At 45.0% G+C, this 21467-nt stretch overlaps 1 protein-coding gene across 3 annotated transcripts in view; it reads left to right on the top strand.

The window, feature by feature from the left end:
• ACER2 (alkaline ceramidase 2) overlaps window positions 1-21350 on the top strand; it is a 39751-nt gene extending 18401 nt beyond the window's left edge. For all 3 annotated transcript variants that reach the window (XM_075128825.1, XM_048850173.2, XM_048850174.2), the window contains 2 exons: window positions 12877-13014; window positions 13742-21350. In XM_075128825.1, coding sequence (XP_074984926.1) covers window positions 12877-13014; window positions 13742-13928 — 325 coding nt within the window. In that variant the 3' untranslated portion in view covers window positions 13929-21350. The remainder of the gene's footprint in view (window positions 1-12876; window positions 13015-13741) is intronic.
• The last annotated feature ends 117 nt before the right edge of the window (window positions 21351-21467 follow it).

Here is a 21467-nt window from a genome sequence, read left to right on the forward strand (position 1 = left end):
TCTGCTGTGTACATTGGCCAAACCGGACAGTCTCTACGCAAAAGAATATATGGACACAAATCTGACATCAGGAATCATAACATTCAAAAACCGGTAGGAGAACACTCCAACCTCTGTGGCCACTCAGTAAAAGATTTAAGGGTGGCAATTTTGCAACAGAAAAGCTTCAAAAACAGACTCCAATGAGAAACTGCTGAGCTTGAATTAATATGCAAACTAGATACCATTAACTTGGGTTTGACTAGAGACTGGGAGTGGCTGGGTCATTACACATATTGAATCTATTTCCCCATGTTAAGTCCCCTCACACCTTCTTGTCAACTGTCTAAATGGGCCATCCTGATTATCTCTACAAAAGTTTTTTTTTTCTCCTGCTGATAATAGTTCATCTTAACTAATTAGCCTCTCACAGTTTGTATGGAAACTTCCAACTTCTCTTGTATGTGTATCTATATCTTCTTCTATCTGTTCGATTCTATGCATCCGATGAAGTGGGCTGTAGCCCACGAAAGCTTATGCTCAAATAAACGTGTTAGTCGCTAAGGTGTCACAAGTACTCCTTTTCTTTCTGCGGACACAGTCTAACACGGCTGCTACTCTGAAACCTTTAGTATTTCTTGACTCTTTTGTATTTAAATATGCAATATTCATGATGTATGAATAGAGTGGGTTTTTTCCATTCGATTTTATCAGACTACATAACAACCTCTCCTAACTGTAATATTTTGGAAAGGTATCATTAAATCCTTCTTGATGAAAAGCACCACTGAAACACAGCCATCTCTGTGGTATGAGGAGTGTGGGAACTGAGCAGTGCACTGCACAATAAACCAGGGGGTGGAGAAATTGACCAAGGAGCCTGGTGGAGTTGGCTAGAACGCTAATGAAAGTGCCACGGGATTTTTAATGTTCATAGAGAGCCATTTGGAGGGACATCCTGTGTGACTTTGGGCAAATCACTTAAACTATCTGTGCCTCAGTTTTCCTTTTGGAAACTGCATATAATAATTTTGCCTTTATTTCCCAGGGAAGTTGCAAAGAGAAATCACAAACTTGTTAGGGGCTCAGACACTTTAGTGTCAAGTGCCATAGATATGCCTATAAGTAAATTAATACCTTTGTTTTAAGAGTTTCACATGGAAGATCGTATGGAACTCTGTTATTTACCTTTAGAAGAATGAAAGGCTTGAACACTCCTGCTTTTGAATCAGCTCCCTTGAGTCCCTTATAAGAAAATATCAGTTTAATTGTGCAATGTGGGATCTAATACCTGCAACATTTTTTGATAAATTGCTAAATGTAAAAGCAAAGAATTAAAGGCATTATTTTAAGCCATACTGATCCCTGGGAGATTTAAATACAGACGCATTCTCCTAAACCCAGAAGAGGTCATCTAATCCCTTTTTACAATATAAAAAATATGAACGTTATTGAAAACCAGTGGGATTTTTTCCGTGCAAGTGCAGTCAGTAATCCAGCTGTACGTTGAAATCTGAGTGCTCTGATGTGGAACCTTCACTATGAAACTATTTTGGGTAGAGAGGGAAAAAACTAATAGGCCAATAGTTTCCTCTGTTCCATGTAGAAGATATTTGGGCCTTATTTATCATTGCATTACTCCAATTTTATGCCAATATAAATTGCAAACTGGATAGTGGTGAATCAAACCTTTTGTGTTTCCTAATGAAGATTTTTCTTACTCTAATTCAGTGGTTCCCAAACTTGTTCCGCCACTTGTGCAGGAAAAGCCTCTGGTGAGCCGGGCCGGTTTGTTTACCTGCCGCGTCCGCAGGTTCGGCTGATCCTCCCAGTGGCCGCGGTTCGCTGCTCCAGGCCAATGGGAGCTGCTGGAAGCGGCGGGGGCCGAGGGATGTACTGGCTGCCACTTCCAGCAGCTCCCATTGGCCTGGAGCAGCAAACCGTGGGTACTGGGAGCCACGATCGGCCAAACCTGTGGACGCGGCAGGTAAACAACCGGCCCGGCCTGCCAGGGGCTTTCCCTGCACAAGCGGCAGAACAAGTTTGGGAATGCTCTAATGCTCTCTCACTGCTCTAATTTTTCCTTGGGAACAAATTGCTGCCATAAAAAGAGCATTATGATCTCAAATGGGAGAAGAGATGGCTAGTAAAGTAGGAAACACTAAAATGGGTGATTTTCAAAGGCACAAAGGGCAGGAGGAAGATGATAAATTCCATGTGTAATCTAGTGCAGCCCCTGTGGTGTTAGCATGATGGTAGTGTGTGTTGGCCCTGTAAGAATAACAACTATGGATGGCTAGTATCAGAGGAGACTCAAACACATTGTGGTAATTTTTATTAACAGACATTTAAATTATGCTGCCTATGATTATATACAAGCACTGCATTTATGCAAATGTATTGCACAATCAGGAAAAGCAAATGGTAAGGTTTCAACAGCAAAATTATCTTGGCCAGATTTACGCTAGAATATATTAAGCTACTGTTTAACAGGAAAAAGAGGGACAAAAATATTACAGATCTGCGATATGGCAGAATGAACAATGCTCCTGGAACCTTAGCATGTGCAAGGCCTGTTCAATTTTAATGTTGCCTTAACAGGTTTTTAAAACTTCATTTTCATATTTGCTTTAAAAAGACTGGACAGCTTCATAGCACTTACCTGGTTCCAGTTAGGGTTTGAAGTTCGCACCCATATTGCTGGTGAATGCAGTGGAGGAGAAGTGTGTAGCTTTGCTGCTCCCCATCAGTATTTCTAAAGCACCCGTCACTGTATCTAGGCACTGTACAGGGAATTACAGAAAATCCTTGAACGTTGCCCAGAAAAGACCATCTCTACCATCCTACTTTTGGGGGGTTTGCCCTTGCTTACCTTTGAACACCCTCTTGAAATGTCCCCTGAAGCACTTACTTATTTTATAGACTTATAAAAACAATTGAAAAGAATCCCATCACCATTATGTCATCTTGTAACTACTGTCTCCACCACTTCCCTTAGGAGTGTCTTAAATCTCACTGTCAGCAATTTTTTTTGCTGATATTCAGCATAAATTTTCAGTCTCATCCCACTACTTAAAACTCTTTAAAGCATGCACAATTACTCTCCTTCTTTGTTGTTCACGCCCTACAAATATTTGTAGGCATGGCCATTGCTTAAGGCAGCTACATGTTGAGGCCAGGTTTTCTGTGTTAAATGTGCACAATTATGCATAGGCATTTGCTTTCCACACTTAAGAACACAAACACCTGATTTTTTTGAGTGTGTGCATGGACATGACCATTTAGCTAACAGAAAGTCAAAGCTTGGCATCCATTTGCATGTGTCTGTTTGTTGTGTGTTCAAACAGTGAATCCCTACACATCCATCCGTGCCTAGGTATTTGTACATGAATAGTGGCAATAGGGGTTTTTGGTCTTGTATGACCTGATCCATCTCCCATGGGAGTGAGTGAGAATCTTTCCATTGACATTAATGAGTCGTGAATTGGGCTTCTCATGTGTATCAATAAAGCAATCTCTTTATACCTGTTTGGTAATGTGGTGCCCAGCACTGAATATAGCATTCCAGGTGTGGTCTCACTAGGAAAGTATAAAGAAAAACTCTTGTGTCCCTGCTCTTTGACTGGATGCCTCTGCATATGCAGACCAAAAATCTCTTTGCCCTTTTCTGATGCCTTATTACAACTATTTAACCTTGAAGTGGAAAAAATCACTGCAAGCACTACAGAAGAAATCTGTTATTATTTCATATAATAGCTAGCATATAAAATGCGTAAAGCTACCTTTATGTCCTGCCCCCTCTCCTCAGGATTTGTTCTGATCATCAGCCAGATCAATTTCAGCCTTTTTAAAAATCTATCGTGGTTTGCATTCTATATGTAGTAATAAGTTCAGTGGTAGCCATATAGGTGTTCGCAAAAAGAAAAGGAGTACTTGTGGCACCTTAGAGACTAACCAATTTATCTGAGCATGAGCTTTCGTGAGCTACAGCTCAAATCACTTTATATTGATATACTTCTTGTGAAACAAACCGAATACAACAGCAACACAGAAAGCTGGCAGTGGAAGCATGAAGTCCTTTGTGTACGAACAGAGAAGTTGTAATAATTTTGAATGTCAGATTATTTATAGATGGCTTTAAAAAGGAAATATCAAACCCTAAAATTAATGTGCAAAAGAATGCAACAGGAAATCCTTAGGAACAAGATTGTGCAGCATGGTATCTTTTCTGTTGCTAATCTATAGGCTATAAAGAAATCCACTGCCAAACCTTATGCCTGTTAATAAAGGAGTCCACCGCCTAATCTCAAATTCACATTAAAAATTCAAATGAAGCAGAATAATTTTAATAGTAAGAAGAATCTTTTCTATCTTTTTATGGAAAAATATCTTACTAAATCTTTAATTTGCAAACTCAGATGTTGTATAACTGTAGCTCCAACATCTTTAGAAAACTGTCACCTAGTAAAGTGTTTTTTATATTTTTTTTCTTTTGAATTTTTTCTGATGCAAAAGAATTTATACATTAAAAAAGTCAGAAAATTCTTCTCTCTTTTTTTTTTTTTTTAAAAGATTCCAGTGCCAGTCACAACTCTGCCCAACCTCCATATATGGGCTGGAGACTCTGTTCTCCTGCCACTTCAGCCACTCCTTCTATTCCCTCTCTCAATACAGAGTGAGCTGAGATTATATTATGTAAGAAAAAGTTGCAATGAACTTTCGCCAGGGTACAGAGTTAAGGTTGTCATAGCAGCAATAGAGGGAGAGGGCCTCTGACCTATATATGATGTCTTCTGCTTTCAAATCCACACAGGTAATGACTGATGTTGGAAATCACTCAGAATTCCCTCATTTGTCGTGTTGGAATTTCAAAATTGAGGGTGACAAATTTGTGTGCGAGACCAGGAATTTTTACTTGTATGTACTGCAATCAGTCGTAAAACGACAGGGTTACTTAGACTGTTAGCTCCTTGGGGTAAAGGCTGTCTTTTTCCTGGGTTTGTAGGATCATGGTCCCTAGGTGTTTCCTTATTACAAACAATAATAATAGTATTCATTGCAACACAAGCAGAATATTTATTTTTTGTTGCTACTAAATGTTTGAGATTTATGCTGAAATCTCTGTGTCCTTGGTCCTGAAATACCACAGGTTTTATTGAGTCTGAGGAGTGAGATCTGCAAGGAATAGACAGGCTCTTGCAGGCAGCTCCAGGTCATGGCCAGGGGCCAGGTTTATAAGGGAACTTATGCTGAACTGTTTTCTTGCTATGAAATAAAATGCAACCTTGAAAAAAAGGGACAGAAATCCTTTTGAGGGTGGTTTTTGACCAATGGCCCTACTCTCAGTAGTAAGAACTATGCTTGGCAGTGTTTACAGAATTGCGTCCCAGGAAAATCCACCCGATTTTAAAAACAAAAACCAGAAGCATAATTTTCTTTTTGTAGAAAGACCAACAAAGCCAAACTACACTTCATCCTAGACAGCATATAAGAAAAAGGTCATGTCCCAAGAGATCTCATATTGTATAACTCCTGTATTGAACTCTCTCATTGGCTAAGTAAGATTTAATGCCACAAGGAATGTAGGCTCCTGAGCAAAACTATGGAGACCACAGAATTCAGTAACAAATTTCATTACATTTAAAAAAAAAAAAAAGAGTATTCCTACTTTACAGGCAAGACAGCCTAAGCTAATTCCTTGTACATACATTGGTACCTGCTTTTGAAGGCAGAGCTGATCAGCTACAGGCCAACTTGCTTATGGCCACAACAGATGGCTCTTTTCCCTCAATAGTAGGAATTATTGTGTATGGACAAGTTTGTTTCCTCCATCCACGGTCAAACTCCATCTTCTTCTTCAAGTGATTGCTCATGTGTATTCCACAATAGGTGTGAGTGCTCACCACATGCACTGGTGTTTTCCCCTAGCAGTTCCCGCAGGGGGGAGCACCCCAGCGACCCCTGGCATGGCGCCTCCATGGCTCGGTATAAGGGGAGCTGCGCGCTTCCCCCCACCCTCCGTTCCTTCTTGCCGCCAGTGAAGTTGCATCGGAACTACTCTGCTCCAGCTTTGCTGTAGCTCGTCCCCAGAACTGCTTGTTCGTTCAGCGTTAATATCTGTAGTTAGTTAGCTGCTCAGTTAGTTAGAGCGCGTGGGTCCCGGGGCATGCCCCACAGCCCGAGTTGTAAGCCGTGCGACACTTGTAGGCGATCTATGCCAAGGAGTGACCCGCACACAGACTGTTTATGCTGTTTGGGAGAAACCCATATCCGCGATGGTTGCAAGATTTGCAAGTCGTTCAAACCTCGGACCAAAAGGGAAAGAGACATTAGGCTCCGAACCATTCTGATGGAACTGGCGCTGACTCTGGTGCGCCGCTCCAAGCTGGCACTGGGCACCGCGACCTTCCGGAGCCTTTGACCAGTCAGCACCGCTTCCCGTCCATGGGGCACAAGAAGGCAAAAGAGATGCCTTCTTCGCAGCGGCACCAAGGAAAACCTGGGGCAGAGGCTAGACCCATGTCGGGCAGTCCTTGATCCCCTCCGGCCTCTAGGCCTATGAATCATGTAGAGCGGAGTAGTCCAGCCGTTTAGGACCAGGCCTCCCCGGGTGTCCGGATGTCCTCCATGCTGGAGGCCCTGCAGGCGGCCCGGGATGTCATGTCCATGCCGGTACCACGAGCGCTGCCGATGTCGGTCTCATGCTCCAGGGGCAAGCCACCGCTGGGATCTTTGCAGTCGCCCCTGGCTTGGTACCGGTCTCGGTCCAGGGAACGTTCCTGACAGTGTTCGCCGCCTAGCAACCTTTCAGGGCAAAGTCCACGTGGATCACCCTCAACTCCCACCAGACTGTCTGTTGGGTGCCATCCGACCGAGACTCTCGGCACCGTTCCACTTCAAGGAGTGAGTACCGAAGGGACCGAGGCAAACATCGCCAGAGGTTCTCCTCTCGGAGGGGTTACCGCAGCCAGTCACGGCACAGATGTTGATGCCGTTCCTACTCAGAATCCCTCTCCAAGACCCTGCCAAGGCATCGTCTCCGCAGCTCCGGGCGTCGATCACTGCCGTCACGGGTCCACCTGTCGGAGCCAATCACAGCGCAGCTGCTACCGACAGTACTGGTCCTCCATGTCGAGATTGTGGTCCCGTGGTCATTGTTGCTCCCGGCACCGCCGCTCTTCCTGGTCCCAGGACAGCGGCAGGTCGTTTGTCAGCCCGGCCTCTGCTTGTAGTCGTCCCTCCGTGGGCCAGGTCAGCCGGGCCGAGCAACCGGGCCCACCGGTGCCGCAGCAAGTACAGTGGCTCCAGGCCCCATGGTTGGCCCAGTGGTACCAGTGGGCACCGTAGCCCTTGATGCAGCCCCGGTGGGGGCTCGCTCGGTAGCCAGAGCCTCAGAGGCATCATCGGCCTCACTCTCCAGACCTCCAAGGAAGGAATCGGTGGGATGTACATCCGCAGCACCGGGCCCAGAGACCGACCAAGTGGTGGACCCTCTGGTGCAGGCAGACACCCAAAATACCGCACCAGCCTCCTCGCCCTCCCCGGATGAGGCGATTACGGCCCCGCTCCCCTCAGTCCCGCAGGAGGACTTTCAGGCCCACCAGGAACTCCTAAAAAGGGTGGCATCAAGCCTCCACCTCCAGGCAGAGGAGATGGAGGAGCCCTCAGACTCCCTGTTTAATGTGCTGTCCCCGTCAGAACTGGGTGGCGTAGCATTGCCTCTCCATGAAGGGATGGCAAAAATTTCAAATGCCCTTTGGCAAACACCGTCCTCATTGGCCCCCACCTCCAAGAGGGCGGAACGTAAGTACTTTGTACCCGCCAAGGGGCACGAGTACTTATATACCCACCCAGCGCCCAACTCCCTGGTGGTCGAGTCGGTCAACCACAGGGCACGGCAGAGCCAGCCAGCCCCTACCCAGGAAAATAAAGATTCACGGAGGCTGGACTCTTTTGGAAGCAAAGTTTATTCGTCCTCGAGCTCCCCGTTACAAGTGCCAAACCACCAGGCTCTCCTGGGCTGGTATGAGTTCAATCTGTGGGGCTCCCTGCCCAAGTTTGAGGACTCCCTCCAGGAGCGTGATAGGAAGGAGTTCAAGGCGCTGGTGGAGGAGGGTACAGCGGCTGCAAGCGACTTTGGATGCGGCGGACACGGCTGCTCAATCCATGGCCTCCACTGTGTCCATGAGAAGGGTATTGTGGCTCCTGCTGTCCAGGCTGTCCAGTGAGGCACAGGCCGCCATGCAGGATCTCCCATTTGACGGGAAAGCTCTGTTTGCGGAACAAACAGATACAAAGCTGCATGGTGGAAAGAACTCGTTCACGACCCTCCAGACTCTGGGTCTCTATGTCCCGGCTCTGGCTAAATCTAAGTTTAAGCTGCAGCAGACTCCCGCTCAGGCCTCCACCTGAAATATGAGGCTGCCTATAAGAAGGCACGGGACTATAAAAGGCGCCCTCAGAGGCAGTCGAGGCAGGCCCCGCAACCTGGGTCCTCTAAGGGCAAACAGGCGAGGAAAAGACGATAATGCTTGGGGGCGCCCTGCCAGTCCCCCTCAGGGATCCACCCTCAATAAAGCTCCAGTTCAAAGGCAAGGGGTTCTCCTCCCACTATTTCCTTATCCCGAAGGCCAAAGTGGGACTCAGGCCCATCCTGGATCTGCGAGATCTGAGCCAGTTCATGGTGAAGCTCAATTTCCGCATGGTCTCCCGGGCCTCCATCATCCCCTCCCTGGATCCCAGGGACTGGTACGCTGCCTTCGATCTGCAGGACGCGTACTTCCACATTCACATATTCGAGGGACACAGACGCCTCCTCCATTTCGTGGTGGGGCAGAATCACTACCAATTTATGGTCCTCTCGTTTGGCCTGTCCACTGCCCCCAGGGTATTTCCAAAATGTATGTCAGTGGTAGTAGCCTACCTGAGGCGCTGGGGGGTGTCCAGATTTTTCCCTATCTGGACAATTGGCTGGTCAAGGGCAGCTCCAGTCGCGGGTGAGGGATCATGCGTTAGTCCCAGTTCAACACATGGAGTTTATCAGGACACTCCTGGACACCTCATCGGCCACAGCTTCCCTCCCACCAGACAGGTTCGAGACCCTGAAGGGGCTCATCGGCATGATCACAAGGTTCCTGGTGACAACAGCCAGAGTGTGCCTCCAGCTCTTGGGTCACATGTCAGCATGCACGTACGTGGTCCGCCATGCCAGACTCCGAATGAGGCCTCTCCAGCTCTGGCTTGCCTTGGAGTTCTCCCAAGCCAGGGACAGGATGGACAAGGTCCTCACCGTGCCCAGCTTGGTGATCGCCTCCCTACGGTGGTGGTCCGCCCCAAGCAACATGCTCCAAGGGGTCCCATTCTGGGACAGGGCCCTGTCACTGGAGCTGGTGTCCGATGCATCGGACCTGGGTTGGGTGGCTCATGTGGGGAATGTTCGGACCCACGGTCTGTGGTTGTCTCAGGATCTGACCCCACACATAACGTCAAGGAGCTCAGGGCGGTACACCTGGCGTGTGTGGCTTTCCACTTGTACCTGGAGGGCAAGGTGGTCAGGGTCCTCACGGACAACATGTCCTCGATGTTCTATATCAACAGGCAAGGCGGGGCTGGGTCATCTGCCCTCTGCCGTGAAGCCCTCAAGCTGTGGGATTTCTGTATAGCCCATGGCATCTGCCTAAAGGCCTTCCATCTACCAGGCGCCTGGAACGTGCAGGCAGATCGCTTGAGCAGGGACTTCTCTTCTCAGCACGAGTGGTCTCTCCACCCAGAAGTGGCTCACCAACTCTTCCAAGTGTGGGGAACTCCCCAGGTGGACCTGTTCATGACACGGCATAACTGGCGCTGTCCCCAGTTCTGCTCCACAGGGTGACTGGGACGGGGCGCTATCTCTGATGCCTTCCTCCTGTCCTGGTCAGGCCTGTTTTCTCTATACCTTTCCCCTATTCCCACTGATCAGCAAGATCCTGGAAAAGGTAAAGATGGACAAGGCCTGGGTCCTCCTGATTGCCCCAGCATGGCCCAGGCAACATTGGTACAGGACCCTCGCGGGCCTGGCGGTTGCTCCGCCGTGGCCATTACTGTTCCGCCCGGATCTGCTCTCCCAGGACCGGGGCTACCTCCTCCATCCCAACCTAGCAGCTCTCCACCTCACGGCGTGGCTGCTCAATGGTTAGGTAGGGAGGAGAAAGCAGGCTGCCCTCCACGCGCTGCTCCTACTTGGCAAAGTAGTCCCAGTTCTTCAGATGGGCAGCTGAATGGGGTGTCTCCCCGGTGGCCACCCCGATCCAGTTTATCCTGGAATACCTTCTCCACCTATAGCCCAGCGCTTGGCGCCCTCATCAGTCAAGGTGCACCTGGCGGCCATGTCGGCCTTCTGTCCGCCGGTTCGGGGGTACTTAGTATTCTCCCATGCTGTGACTGGCCAGTTCCTCAGGGTGTTGGACCGTCTGTTCCCATACGTCAGGCCCCCACACCCGCAATGGGACCTGAACCTGGTGTTGACCCATGTCACGGAGCCCCATTTGAGCCACTAGCCACGTGCGCCTGGTCCCACCTCTTGTGGAAGGTGGCCTTCCTGGTCACAATCATGTCGGCCAGGCAGGTCTTGGATCTCCGAGCCCCCATACACGGTTTCATAAGGACAAGGTCCAGCTCCGCCCACACCCTGCGTTCCTCCCGAAGGTGGTCTCTGCCTATTACTGGAGTCGGGACATTTTTCTGCTGGTCCTCTGCCCCAAGCCCCATGCGTTCAGTGAGGAGCACCATCTCCACACACTCAATGTGTGACGGGCTCTGGCTTTCTACCTCGAGTGGACCAAGCCTTTCAGAAAGTCCTCGCAACTGTTCATTGCCTTGGCTGAGCGCATGGGGGGTCAGTCAATCTCCATTCAGCGGCTTTCCAACTGGATCACTTAGTGCATGTGCACCTGTTATGAGCTGGCGGGTATCCCCCCGCCACCGATTATGAAGGTGCACTCGATTCAGGCGTAGGCCTCGTCGGCTGCCTTCTTGGCCCACGTTCCCATCCAGGACCGTGGTCTTTTGGAGGGCCTTGGTCTTCGGTTCACACGTTCACCTCGCACTATGCCATCATCCCCAAACCAGGGATGACGCTGGGTTCAGCAGAGCTGTCCTCCGTCCTGGGAACTTGTGAACTCCTTCCCACCTCCAACAGAAATAGCTTGGAATCACCTATTGTGGAATACACATGAGCAATCACTCAAAGAAGAAAAGATAGTTACCTTTTCTGTAACTGGTGTTCTTCGAGTTGCGTTGCTTATGTCTATTCTACATCCCACGCTCCTTCCCCTCTGTCGGAGTTGTCTGGCAAGAAGGAACTGAGGGTGGGGGGAGCACGCAGCTCCCCTTATACCGCGCCATGGAGGCGCCACTCCAGGGGTCAATGGAGTGCTCCCCCCTATGGGTACTGCTAGGGCAAAAACTTCTGGCACCGGTGCACGTGGCGAGCACGCACGCCTATTGTGGAATACACATGAGCAACACATCTCGAAGAACACTAGTTACGGAAAAGGTAACTGTCTTTGAACCCAGATTGAGAATTTCGTTTCTGAGGTTCAGAAGAATGCAACATCAGCTAAATTGTTCTTGTCAAAAACTTTGGGGATGTTTAAACTTTTGGGTTAGCATCATTTCGAACTGTAGATTACTTGAATTAATGTGTAGAAAAAACAGCTAGTCCCCCCTCCCCCCCACACCCAAAAGCATAGAATTCTTCATATTTATATAACTTTTAAAAAAATGTTTGCTACATCAAAGGGGCAAGTGAAAATTTGGCTCAAAATTTACAAACTTTTACTCAAATTCTAAACCCAAAGAAATGTTTTGATAACGACAGAATTTTAAAAATTCAGCTACGTTTCCCTTGTGTTCTAACTGTGGCTGGGATGAAGTTGTTTTTAACCAGTTCTTGAAAACCATACTCCAGTCTGAGTATTTGTGGCAAGGCTAGTAATGGACCCCAGTGCCAAAGACTTGTAACCAGTTCCCATCAGTTTTACCACTGCGTCTAACAATCAGAAAAACTCCTCTGTGTTGAAATGGTAAAAGTTGTGCTTAAATATTTGTTCTTTCCTTAAGACAGAATGCGTTTAGTGTGTTTCATGTTTTGACACCAAACCTTTCACTTATAGGGGTGCCAATTAATTAAAATCTTAAAGAAAAAAACTAAAAAATAAAGAATTCAAGTGTAGTTCTTGTCTGGAAAGTGACTCTTGCTAATAATGACATGGGGGGGTTCCATGTTTATTGTTTCTCCGTGACGCCAAATACATTTTGCTCAGTTTACAAGTAAAAAGAGTAATTTTTTTTCCTTCTAACTGCTTACCATGCAAACTCACCCTGAGATCTGAAAGTTAAGCTGGGCATTTCTCATCCATCCTCACCAGTTTAAAAAAAAAGATGCTGCAATTGGCATTTAGGTCCCTATCTTGCAAAGAGAACTGGGCAGGCAGATTCCTGCTGCATCATGGTTCTTGTTGCAGGATTAGGGCAGTTGCTGACATATGAGGGAAAATGGATTCCAGCTCTGGCTTCCAGAACTTTTACTTGGGCTGTAGTCCTAACAGGAGTGAAAACAATTTTTTTGTCCAAAAGTTGCACATCAGTAATTAAGAGTATCCCGGAGCAGAGCTACTGAGTAAAGGTGCCATTTTGTTTGCATAGTCTCTTTACTCACCTCAGATTGATGGTAAGTAGATGGTAAGTAAAGCTCCTCAACATATCACTTTTTCAGAATGCTGCACTGGATGCAAAGCAGCTGCAGGCTTCTTAAAGATGTGCAGCCTGGTGTTCCGGATTCCACGCCAAAGCTCAATATAGCCAAACCACATAGTGACTGATAACAGCTTTTCTTCCCTTCCTTATGTCATTTTTTAGGTGTGAAAACTTGCGTGTGTACAAGCTGGGCCTCTTTTCAGGTCTTTGGTGGATGTTAGCACTTTTCTGCTGGATCAGTGACAAAGCATTTTGTGAGATCTGGTCTTCATTTAACTTTCCGTATTTGCACTGTGTGTGGTAAGTACTGTGTGTAAACTCTGTTGTTTCATTTAAAGAAGAGAAACCCTTAATAACCCTTAATGCACGTAGGCTGTTTTGTGCATTGACTGTTGTTCCTTTCACAATGATGAACAGCTTTACTAGACTCCCAACCAATAGTGTTCAGACATCCCATCCACTTGATAGATTTATGTGCCTCCCGGCCTCTTAAGTTTCTGCAGACTCTAACTTCACTTTTAATGAAAACTAAGTTTCTAGCCCTTATGAATGCTGAAATAACCTTCCAAGTGTAAACCAATGCACTGTTATCAGTCTGAAACAATGGGTCTGAGAAGAGAGAAATCTCTCCATCCTTAAAAAATCCATGACAGCAGACAGGTAGACAAAGAAGATTAGAGCTCAGTGCCACTCCTTCACACCTATCCACCTATGAGCAAAAGTCTCTTTTACTCAAGACCATATCTCATCATTTTCCCCCAAACTCTGTGTAAGTGTCTCTTTTGCAGCATATTCAAAGGTCATCAAGTTTGGACCAAGAATGTTACAATTCACTGCATATTTGTAGTATAGTTATCTATATGCTACATCTTGTTAATCCAAAGAGGACAGGGATTGACGCTAGCCATGCTCAGGAGGGACAGGAGAAAGGGGTAGGGGCTGATTGGTCTGAAAACTTGGTGATATATTTGACACCTTTACAGAAGCCACATTAATGTTTTTTTTCTTTGTTTTCCATTCTCCTCAGGCACGTCCTCATTTGCCTTGCTGCTTACCTAGGCTGTGTCTGTTTTGCCTACTTTGATGCTGCCTCTGAGATCCCTGAACAGGGCCCTGTCATAAAGTTCTGGCCCAGTGAAAAATGGGCTTTCATTGGTGTCCCCTATGTCACCCTCCTCTGCGCACACAAGAAATCACCCGTGAAGATTACATGAAATCAAGCACTTAGTGGAGGGGACAATCTATTTATTTTTTCATCACAGACTGTACTTAGGTAAAGGTAGTGGCTCGGGTTGTTTTTTCTGACTAATATGCATATGGCATTCACAAGTGTTTTGTTAACACATGGTAAAATATGACCTTTCCTCACTTTTCTGGAGAGGAGGCTAGAAGGTTTATTGTGGTGCTCCTGAATATTTATCTTAGAACTCTGTATTGACACTGGTTGGATTTGTTTTGCACTCTGATGATATAATTCTTTCCAAATATCAAAGTTAAGGATATTTTTCAAGGTCGGCCAGAGCAGCTGACTGTAAGAGACTGATTCTCTTTTCATGTTGGTTCTGCCAGAGCTCTATTTAGTGAAGGAACAGTGAGGGGGACAAAGGTGCCTCTAAGCCATCTTTGTTCCTCCTCTATTCTGTGCCCCGCTCCCAGTATACATTAGAGCCATCCTGAGCGTGCTTTACTTTGCACCTGGATGCATTTAGCCATAAGAGGCCACGGTGGTATTCCAACTACATGTTTTTTTCCACAGTCATGTCTCCACATGTGGACTGCAGAGGGGGTAGTGTAGAGCCATTGTGGCAGCTCTGCACTGCATGGGAAATTCCCCAGTAGCTAAATACTTTAGCAGAGCTGCAGAAGAGGGTGGTAACAAAGGAAAATCAGACCTGGAATTGTTACACTGGTGTAAAACAAGGGTAAGTCAGAAGAGGAACAGGCCTTAAATTCAAATAAGACATTCAGGAACCCTAAATTCCTGATGTTTTCCTCAAACAGTTCAGAATGAAATGACGGTGTCTTTTGGCTAAATTATTTACAGGATGCTAATGATTATCAGCTCGTGTGGGGTGTAGTGGAACCTGGTAGCCACTACAGACTTATTTAAAAATACATATATTCCCAATAAGCATATGGAGATGGTTATAAAAATCCCCTTCTATCTCTGGGCTTTAATCTTTTTTCTCCAGATGTGGTAAAGTTTAAGGGTGAGACTTTCATAAGCATTTGATATTTGCCTAACTGCTCCCACAAAATTATATGGGAGTTGTACCAATAACTTCAATGGGAGCAGTGTTCAGCCAATTTTGAAAATCCCACCGTAAACGATTAACACTAAAATTTGGATTAAACTATTAATAAATAAAACAAAACCCTATACTCCAAGTGCAGTTAGTGAGAGTTAGTTTCTGACTAATGCCTTTCAAGTAGAAATAAATACAGTTGTATCCTAATGCCCTGGTAGTTGTATTTAGTAAAGGTAAATGACCACTTAAAATTGTATTTAGGGCCTGCATGTCCTTCCAGTAAGCAATGAAGTTTAAAACTTCAATGATTACATTCTTTGAAGGAATGTGTGGTATAATTTTTGCCATTTGTACCAACCTGTCTTGTAAAACAATAGGGACACCCCAAAGGGGTAGCATCTGAATCCAGTTTAGTTTTAAAGCTGCTGGTTGGTTTTTGACTCCTAGTTAGGGCTATGGTTGAAAGTCACTTGCACTGAAATCTTGCAGGCTGTTTTCACAAGTTTTTAGGACAAAATGATGCAAGGAAAGAGTCACTGATTTTCTGAGACTTCTGTCATCTTTAACTATTGAGATCAGCTGTTCTTCTGAGAGTCTGGCTGCAACTGAACCAGGAGAGTCTGGCTGCAACTGAACCAGGAGATAGGCGCCTTACTGTTTGAGATCCAAATCAATACCAAAACCATAGGGGTTGGGCTTCAAGGAATTGGATTTGAGGTTCTGGTTGTGGCTTCTGACTTACTGGTTAAGCGAGAGAAGAACCGGGTCCTGGAACTTTAAGCATCCTCTTACACTTGGCTGCTATGGTCACAGAAATGAACTTTATAACAGTTTTTACTTGGGAATATGCTACTGAGAGATGAAAACCCAGATCCTCTGCTATGGAATGGTGCCGCTTGTGGAGCAGGGGCAAGGGAGGATGTGCAAAGATCTGCTCCCGCAATGCTGGTCTGGCTGTATGCTGGTCTGGTCCCCTGATGTAGCTTAAGTCAGCCTCGAAGGATCAGCTGGGTGTAGAGAAGCCTCAACCAAACCCTGTATCCCAACAGCAGGGAAGGGAAGGAGGGTGAAGGAGCCAGTACCTTGGCTCTACACCAGCAGAGGGTTCCCATATATGAGGCTGTACCTCCCTTGGTCAGCTATGCTAGACTTAGGGCCAAAATCTGCCTGTGGTGTATCGTGAAGTGAATATTGCACACTGGAAGGTTTGATACAAATAGTCCTGTAGAAAAACATAGACCATTTCAGCCCAAATGCTGCTGAATTCTTTACTACAGAAGTACCAAGGGAGGAAGCATCCCCAAAGTCTGAAGAAAGTGATATGTCACACTAGATTGATCAGCCCTTCCCATTTCAAGAGCCGCTATCTATGTGCCAGAATAAACACATTCCTTTATTTATAGAACATGGTTCTAGAGGAAAGACAAATATAAAATGGTATGAACCAAAACGTACTCTGCTCCAATGAACACGTTAGTTTAATTGGAAAAATCATGAGTGACTAAGAAGATGAAAAGACACGGCCTGATTCTCAACTGCCCTGCACCTTGTGTCGTTATTTCCGCCAGTGCAAAGTGCTACCGAAACACTAGCATCAATGCAAAGTGCTACCATAACACTACTATCAATGACCACATGAGATACAGGGCAGTTGAGAATCAGACCCCCCCACACACTCTAAAGCCATAAACTCTTTCCCAATCAATGACTCTTTCAATCTTCTTAAGTTACAGTGGGGTTTTTTCTCTCTCTCTCCTTGCAGTATATATCATTTAGGCTGGGGGGGGGGGGGAAACCCTTTTAAGTGGGATCTGCAGCCAACTTTTTTTCACTTTAATGGTCCAATCCTATTCCATTAAAATCCATGGCAGAACACTAATTGGTTTGCAGGAGCAGGACCTTATTTCCCTATATTTCAGAAGTATAACAAAAACTAAGTAGAGGTGGGGTACACACAGGTCCATATTTTCAACAGATCCTTTGATATTTTTTCTGGGGGGTGCCCAATTTGAGGCACTTAGGGCTTGATTTTCAGAGGTGTTGGGTGCCCAGAGCACTAGATGAAATCAGTGAGAGCTGCAGAACCTCTGACAATTCACATGTTAGGGGTGAGGTTTTGTGTGGCCCCTCTAAGAAGTGCAGCAGATAACTCTGAATCTAGGGGGAGAGTGATTAAGGCAGCCTTAACCATCTTTGCACTGTCCTGATCCTTGGCTGTTCCAGGGACTGAAACAGCCCCCAGAATAACTTAGACCCCCTCCCCAGGGCTATGTAAGTTATGTCAGACTCCTGGCACTGCCATATGGTAGGGCCCTACGAAATTCAGGGTTCATTTTGGTCAATTTTATGGTCATAGGATTTTAAAAAACGTAAATTTCATTATTTTAGCTATTTAAATCTGAAATTTCATGGTGTTGTAATTGTAGGGGTCCTGAAGGCAGCAGGGCAGAAGTAAGGATGACATGGTATGGTATTGCCACCCTTCTGCGCTGCTCCTGGCAGGGCGCTGCCTCCAGAGCTGGACACCCGGACAACAGCTGCTGCTCTACAGCCGCCCAGCTCTGAAGGCAGCACAGGAGTAAGGGTGGCAATACCGTGACCCCCCTAAAATAACCTTGTGACCTCCCTGCAACTCCCTTTTCGGTCAGGACCCCCAATTTGAGAAACGCTGGTCTCCCCCGTGAAATCTATATGTTATAGGGTAAAAGCACACAAAAGACCAGATTTCACGGGGAGAGACCAGATTTCACAATCCGTGACACATTTTTCAGTGCCATGAATTTGGTAGGGCCCTACCTAAGGGTCATAGCATTGCCTGGAATCTCCACAGTACTGCATGTCATGTTCCTGTCCTCCAATTCACCCCTCCCACTCCTGGACCCACCCTCAGTAAAACCCCTGTGTCAGGATTTGTGAGCGGATCCTCACAGGGCAGCCTTATGGATGTCTTGTGTAGTGCCTGCGCCAGGGGAAACATCGCTTAGGAGGAACCGGGGCTTTCAAGCTTCTTTATGCCTGTCCAGTCCATTTTACTCAGTGTAAAGGGGCCAAAGTGGGGGTGAGGATTTCCCCGTAGGTGTGTCAATATGGGCACTCCAGACCTAGGGTTCACATTTTTCCAATAATGTGTAATAAAAACAAATACAAATCTGCTGTGGAACAAGAAGTAAAATGAGTGGTTTAGCAATATAAAGCGAAGATGCTGTCTCATACCAGCAGGCTTCATGCTAGCCTTTAGTTGATAACATAAACCACATTTGTTAACATTGATTGGCGTTCAGATACAGAGTATTTAGTAGTACTCAAAATAACCATGAAAATGCAAATAATTGTGAACAGGTCAGAATTATATGTAAAATGTATAGTACATTCCCATAAACTTGAAAAATAGGTGTTAAGCATTTGGCTTTTCTGAAATGTATTAAAGCCTGAATAGATAGAAATGACCATAGACACCACCCTCAATCCTTAATTAAATTCTGAATTCAGTGGTTAGTGTTTTCCACCAATATGATTTTTCCTCAGTATTCTAGGCCAGATCCTCAGCACTTTGAGCAGCTTCAGCACGTAAAAAAGGGACGTGTAGCCAACTTAACTAGTTACTTGGGGAATCCCTGGGTGATATAGAGCCAGTGACAGCTGCATGCTTCTCATCTTTGCACCCCATCCCTAGGGAAAAGAGCATGGGGCCAGACATTCACTGCACTCTGACTCTACCCAGGTGCTGGCATAGCCCCTTAAGGCTGTGAACAGCTGGGTACAACTTAGAGCAGCACTGAACATCTGGGCTGTTCTAAGTTGTGCTGTAGGTGGGTGTCTGAATAACACCAGGGAGGCACTAGGATCAGGAAGACTCAAAAGACTTGTGAATTCACATTTGCCCCTCTCACATCCCACTAGTCCTACACTAAGGCCAGCTCTACCAGACAGGAGGATCAGGCCCTTTGTGTTAAAGTAGCCGGCAGCACATTTCTGCAACTGACCAAAGAATGGCACTGGACTTTAGCTTGATTCTCCTGCTAACTAGGGTCTCATTCCTCTTCAGATTATGTGCAATAACCTCTTTTTTTGTAAAGACATGTTATATTTCCTTTCTGTGTGCTAGAATAAGATCCCCCCAACTTTGCTAAGAAGTCTTACTGCTGGACAGAATTTGCTAGGGACAAAAACAGGTGCACCAGCAGGTACTGGCTTTAGGAAACAATGTTTTCAGTATTACAGCTATTGGGTGGAATAGCAGATTTAAAGTATTTTTACTTCATCTTCTGTGTATAACTTTTCTATCTAAATTCATTCTCAGAGATAAGGGGCCAAATTCTGCAGCCCTTAATTGAGTCAGACTCCCACTGAAGTTAATTGGGAGTTCTGTACCCACGCTTAAAGGAAACCTATAGATTCCGGGCATATGCTATCTTTTTTGGGAGTTTAAAGCCGGTAAGCAACTTGCTACCTTTCTGAAAATTTTGGATCTTCTAGAATCTAAGAGTCAGATCCTACCTGTGATCACCCCCATTCTCTTCAGTGGAGCTATGTTGATTTATACGAGCCGAGGATCTGGCCCTTCTCTCTTCTGGTCACTGTGGGAAACAAACAGTTTTTAAATTAAAATCTTTTGTACACAACCTGTTTGTTAGAGTTTATATAATAATGTTTGTTACTCTCTACTATACAATTGCTGTATCCCTTCCCTCCCTCAATAAAGTTAGTGAACACTCAGTTTGTAATACTTCTCAGATATTAAAATAGTTTTACTGCCAGCTCTTCATCAGAATGGTGTTCACTTGCTGGAACCTATCATTTTTATATTGCCTGATAAATCCCCAGTTCAGATAAGGTCTATTTAATACTGTGTACTAAACTGTTTTGTATATTGTAAGTCATTTTCAGCATTGTTTGTGAGACTCGTGATTGCTGAGGTTCACACTACTAGAAGCGATGAGAATAAATTCTACTCATGCTTTTTATTAAATAAAAAAAACAACTTCCAATGTTTTAAGGGCAGGCTGTGAAATCCTGATCACTAATCTCACTGTCACTGGGAAGTAGTTTTTATAAATGAGTGGCAATTGAGTACCTAGTTATCTCAGAAGTGAATGAATGCATGTACGTGTACTCTGTATGTTTTGTTAAACTAACCTCTGGCTTCTGTACTTGTAATATATGTTTATGCAAACAAAAAACATTCCATTGATGTACAGAAGTCTATTGCAGAACTTACTGTGTAAGGAGGAATTCCACTCTAAATAAGTGCTCTCAGTCCACCTTTTTTAAATACTGACTTTTCAAAATGTAATTGTTGCACTTTAAACTCCTTATAAAATATTAAATTAATTTAATCTCTTCTGTCAAGGCCACATGGTTCTTTGCTTTGTTTTAATTGTGCATTGTGGCCTTATGAGCCATAATGAAAACAGAGCTCTGTGAACTTCAAAGTAAAACTTTTACCTTTTTTCTGAACTAAGGCCCTGATTCAGGACAGCCCTATCCAGAAAAGCACTAAAGCTTTAAATATGTGCTTAGGTGCTTTCTTGAGCTGAGCCTAAGGTCCTTATCCTGCAGATGCTTAAGCACATGTGTGAATAATCTCTGGTGTGTAAAGTGACTTGAGTGCATGGGATTGGGGCCAAAGGGCCCAATCCATTTCCCATCAGAGGTAAACTGGGCCTTGTGTTTTTAGATTCAGCTAGTGTACTATAAGATGATTATAGTTAACTATTGTTTTTAAGTTTGTTGTTCAGAATCTTGATCACTTTTGTAGGGGTGCATTCTTTATAAACAAAAATATTATTTTAAGGTATAACTATTTTAATATAAAGACTGTGTGTGTATGTATATAAATAAATAGAACTTCCTTCATATAAAATTGTTAAGCCTTATGGACTTCAGCGGGTCTGATTTTCAACCCCATGCTAGAGTCATTAACCACTGGAATAATTAACCAAGTGTCATGGTTGATTCTCCATCACTGACTATTTTTAAATCAAGATTGGATATTTGCAAAAAGATCTGCTTTAGGAATTATTTTGGGGAAGTTCTATGGCCTGTGTTATACAGGAGGTCAGAGTAGATTATCATCATGGTCCCTTCTGGCCTTGGAATTTATGTGCATTTACACAGAGGCAAATGTGTGTCTACTTTTCACAGGCATGTCCTGGCGGTACACAGGCATGTCCTGGAGGTAAACAGCCTTTACACATACATGTTCTTTTAAATATCTGAACATGTGCACAAATGTACACCTACTGGGGACTGAAAATCAGACCTAGTGTCTCTAAAAGGGGCAGTAAACGTAATACCTGTATTTTGTGTTTTACTTGAAGACTATGTATTGAAAGTTTACAGAAAGTGTGTAATTATTTTGCAATATTAAATTACCTTTAGAACAAATATTATTTGTATCTTTAAATTTAAAATGCTTATAATAATGTGAAGGATTGCATATTACAGTCAGCTATATTAATACAGGATGGTACAAGCTGTAGGGATAAGGTAAAGGGCAATGAA

The sequence above is a fragment of the Caretta caretta genome, chromosome 5 (assembly GCF_965140235.1).
Source record: "Caretta caretta isolate rCarCar2 chromosome 5, rCarCar1.hap1, whole genome shotgun sequence".
Classification (NCBI taxonomy): Eukaryota; Metazoa; Chordata; order Testudines; family Cheloniidae; genus Caretta; species Caretta caretta.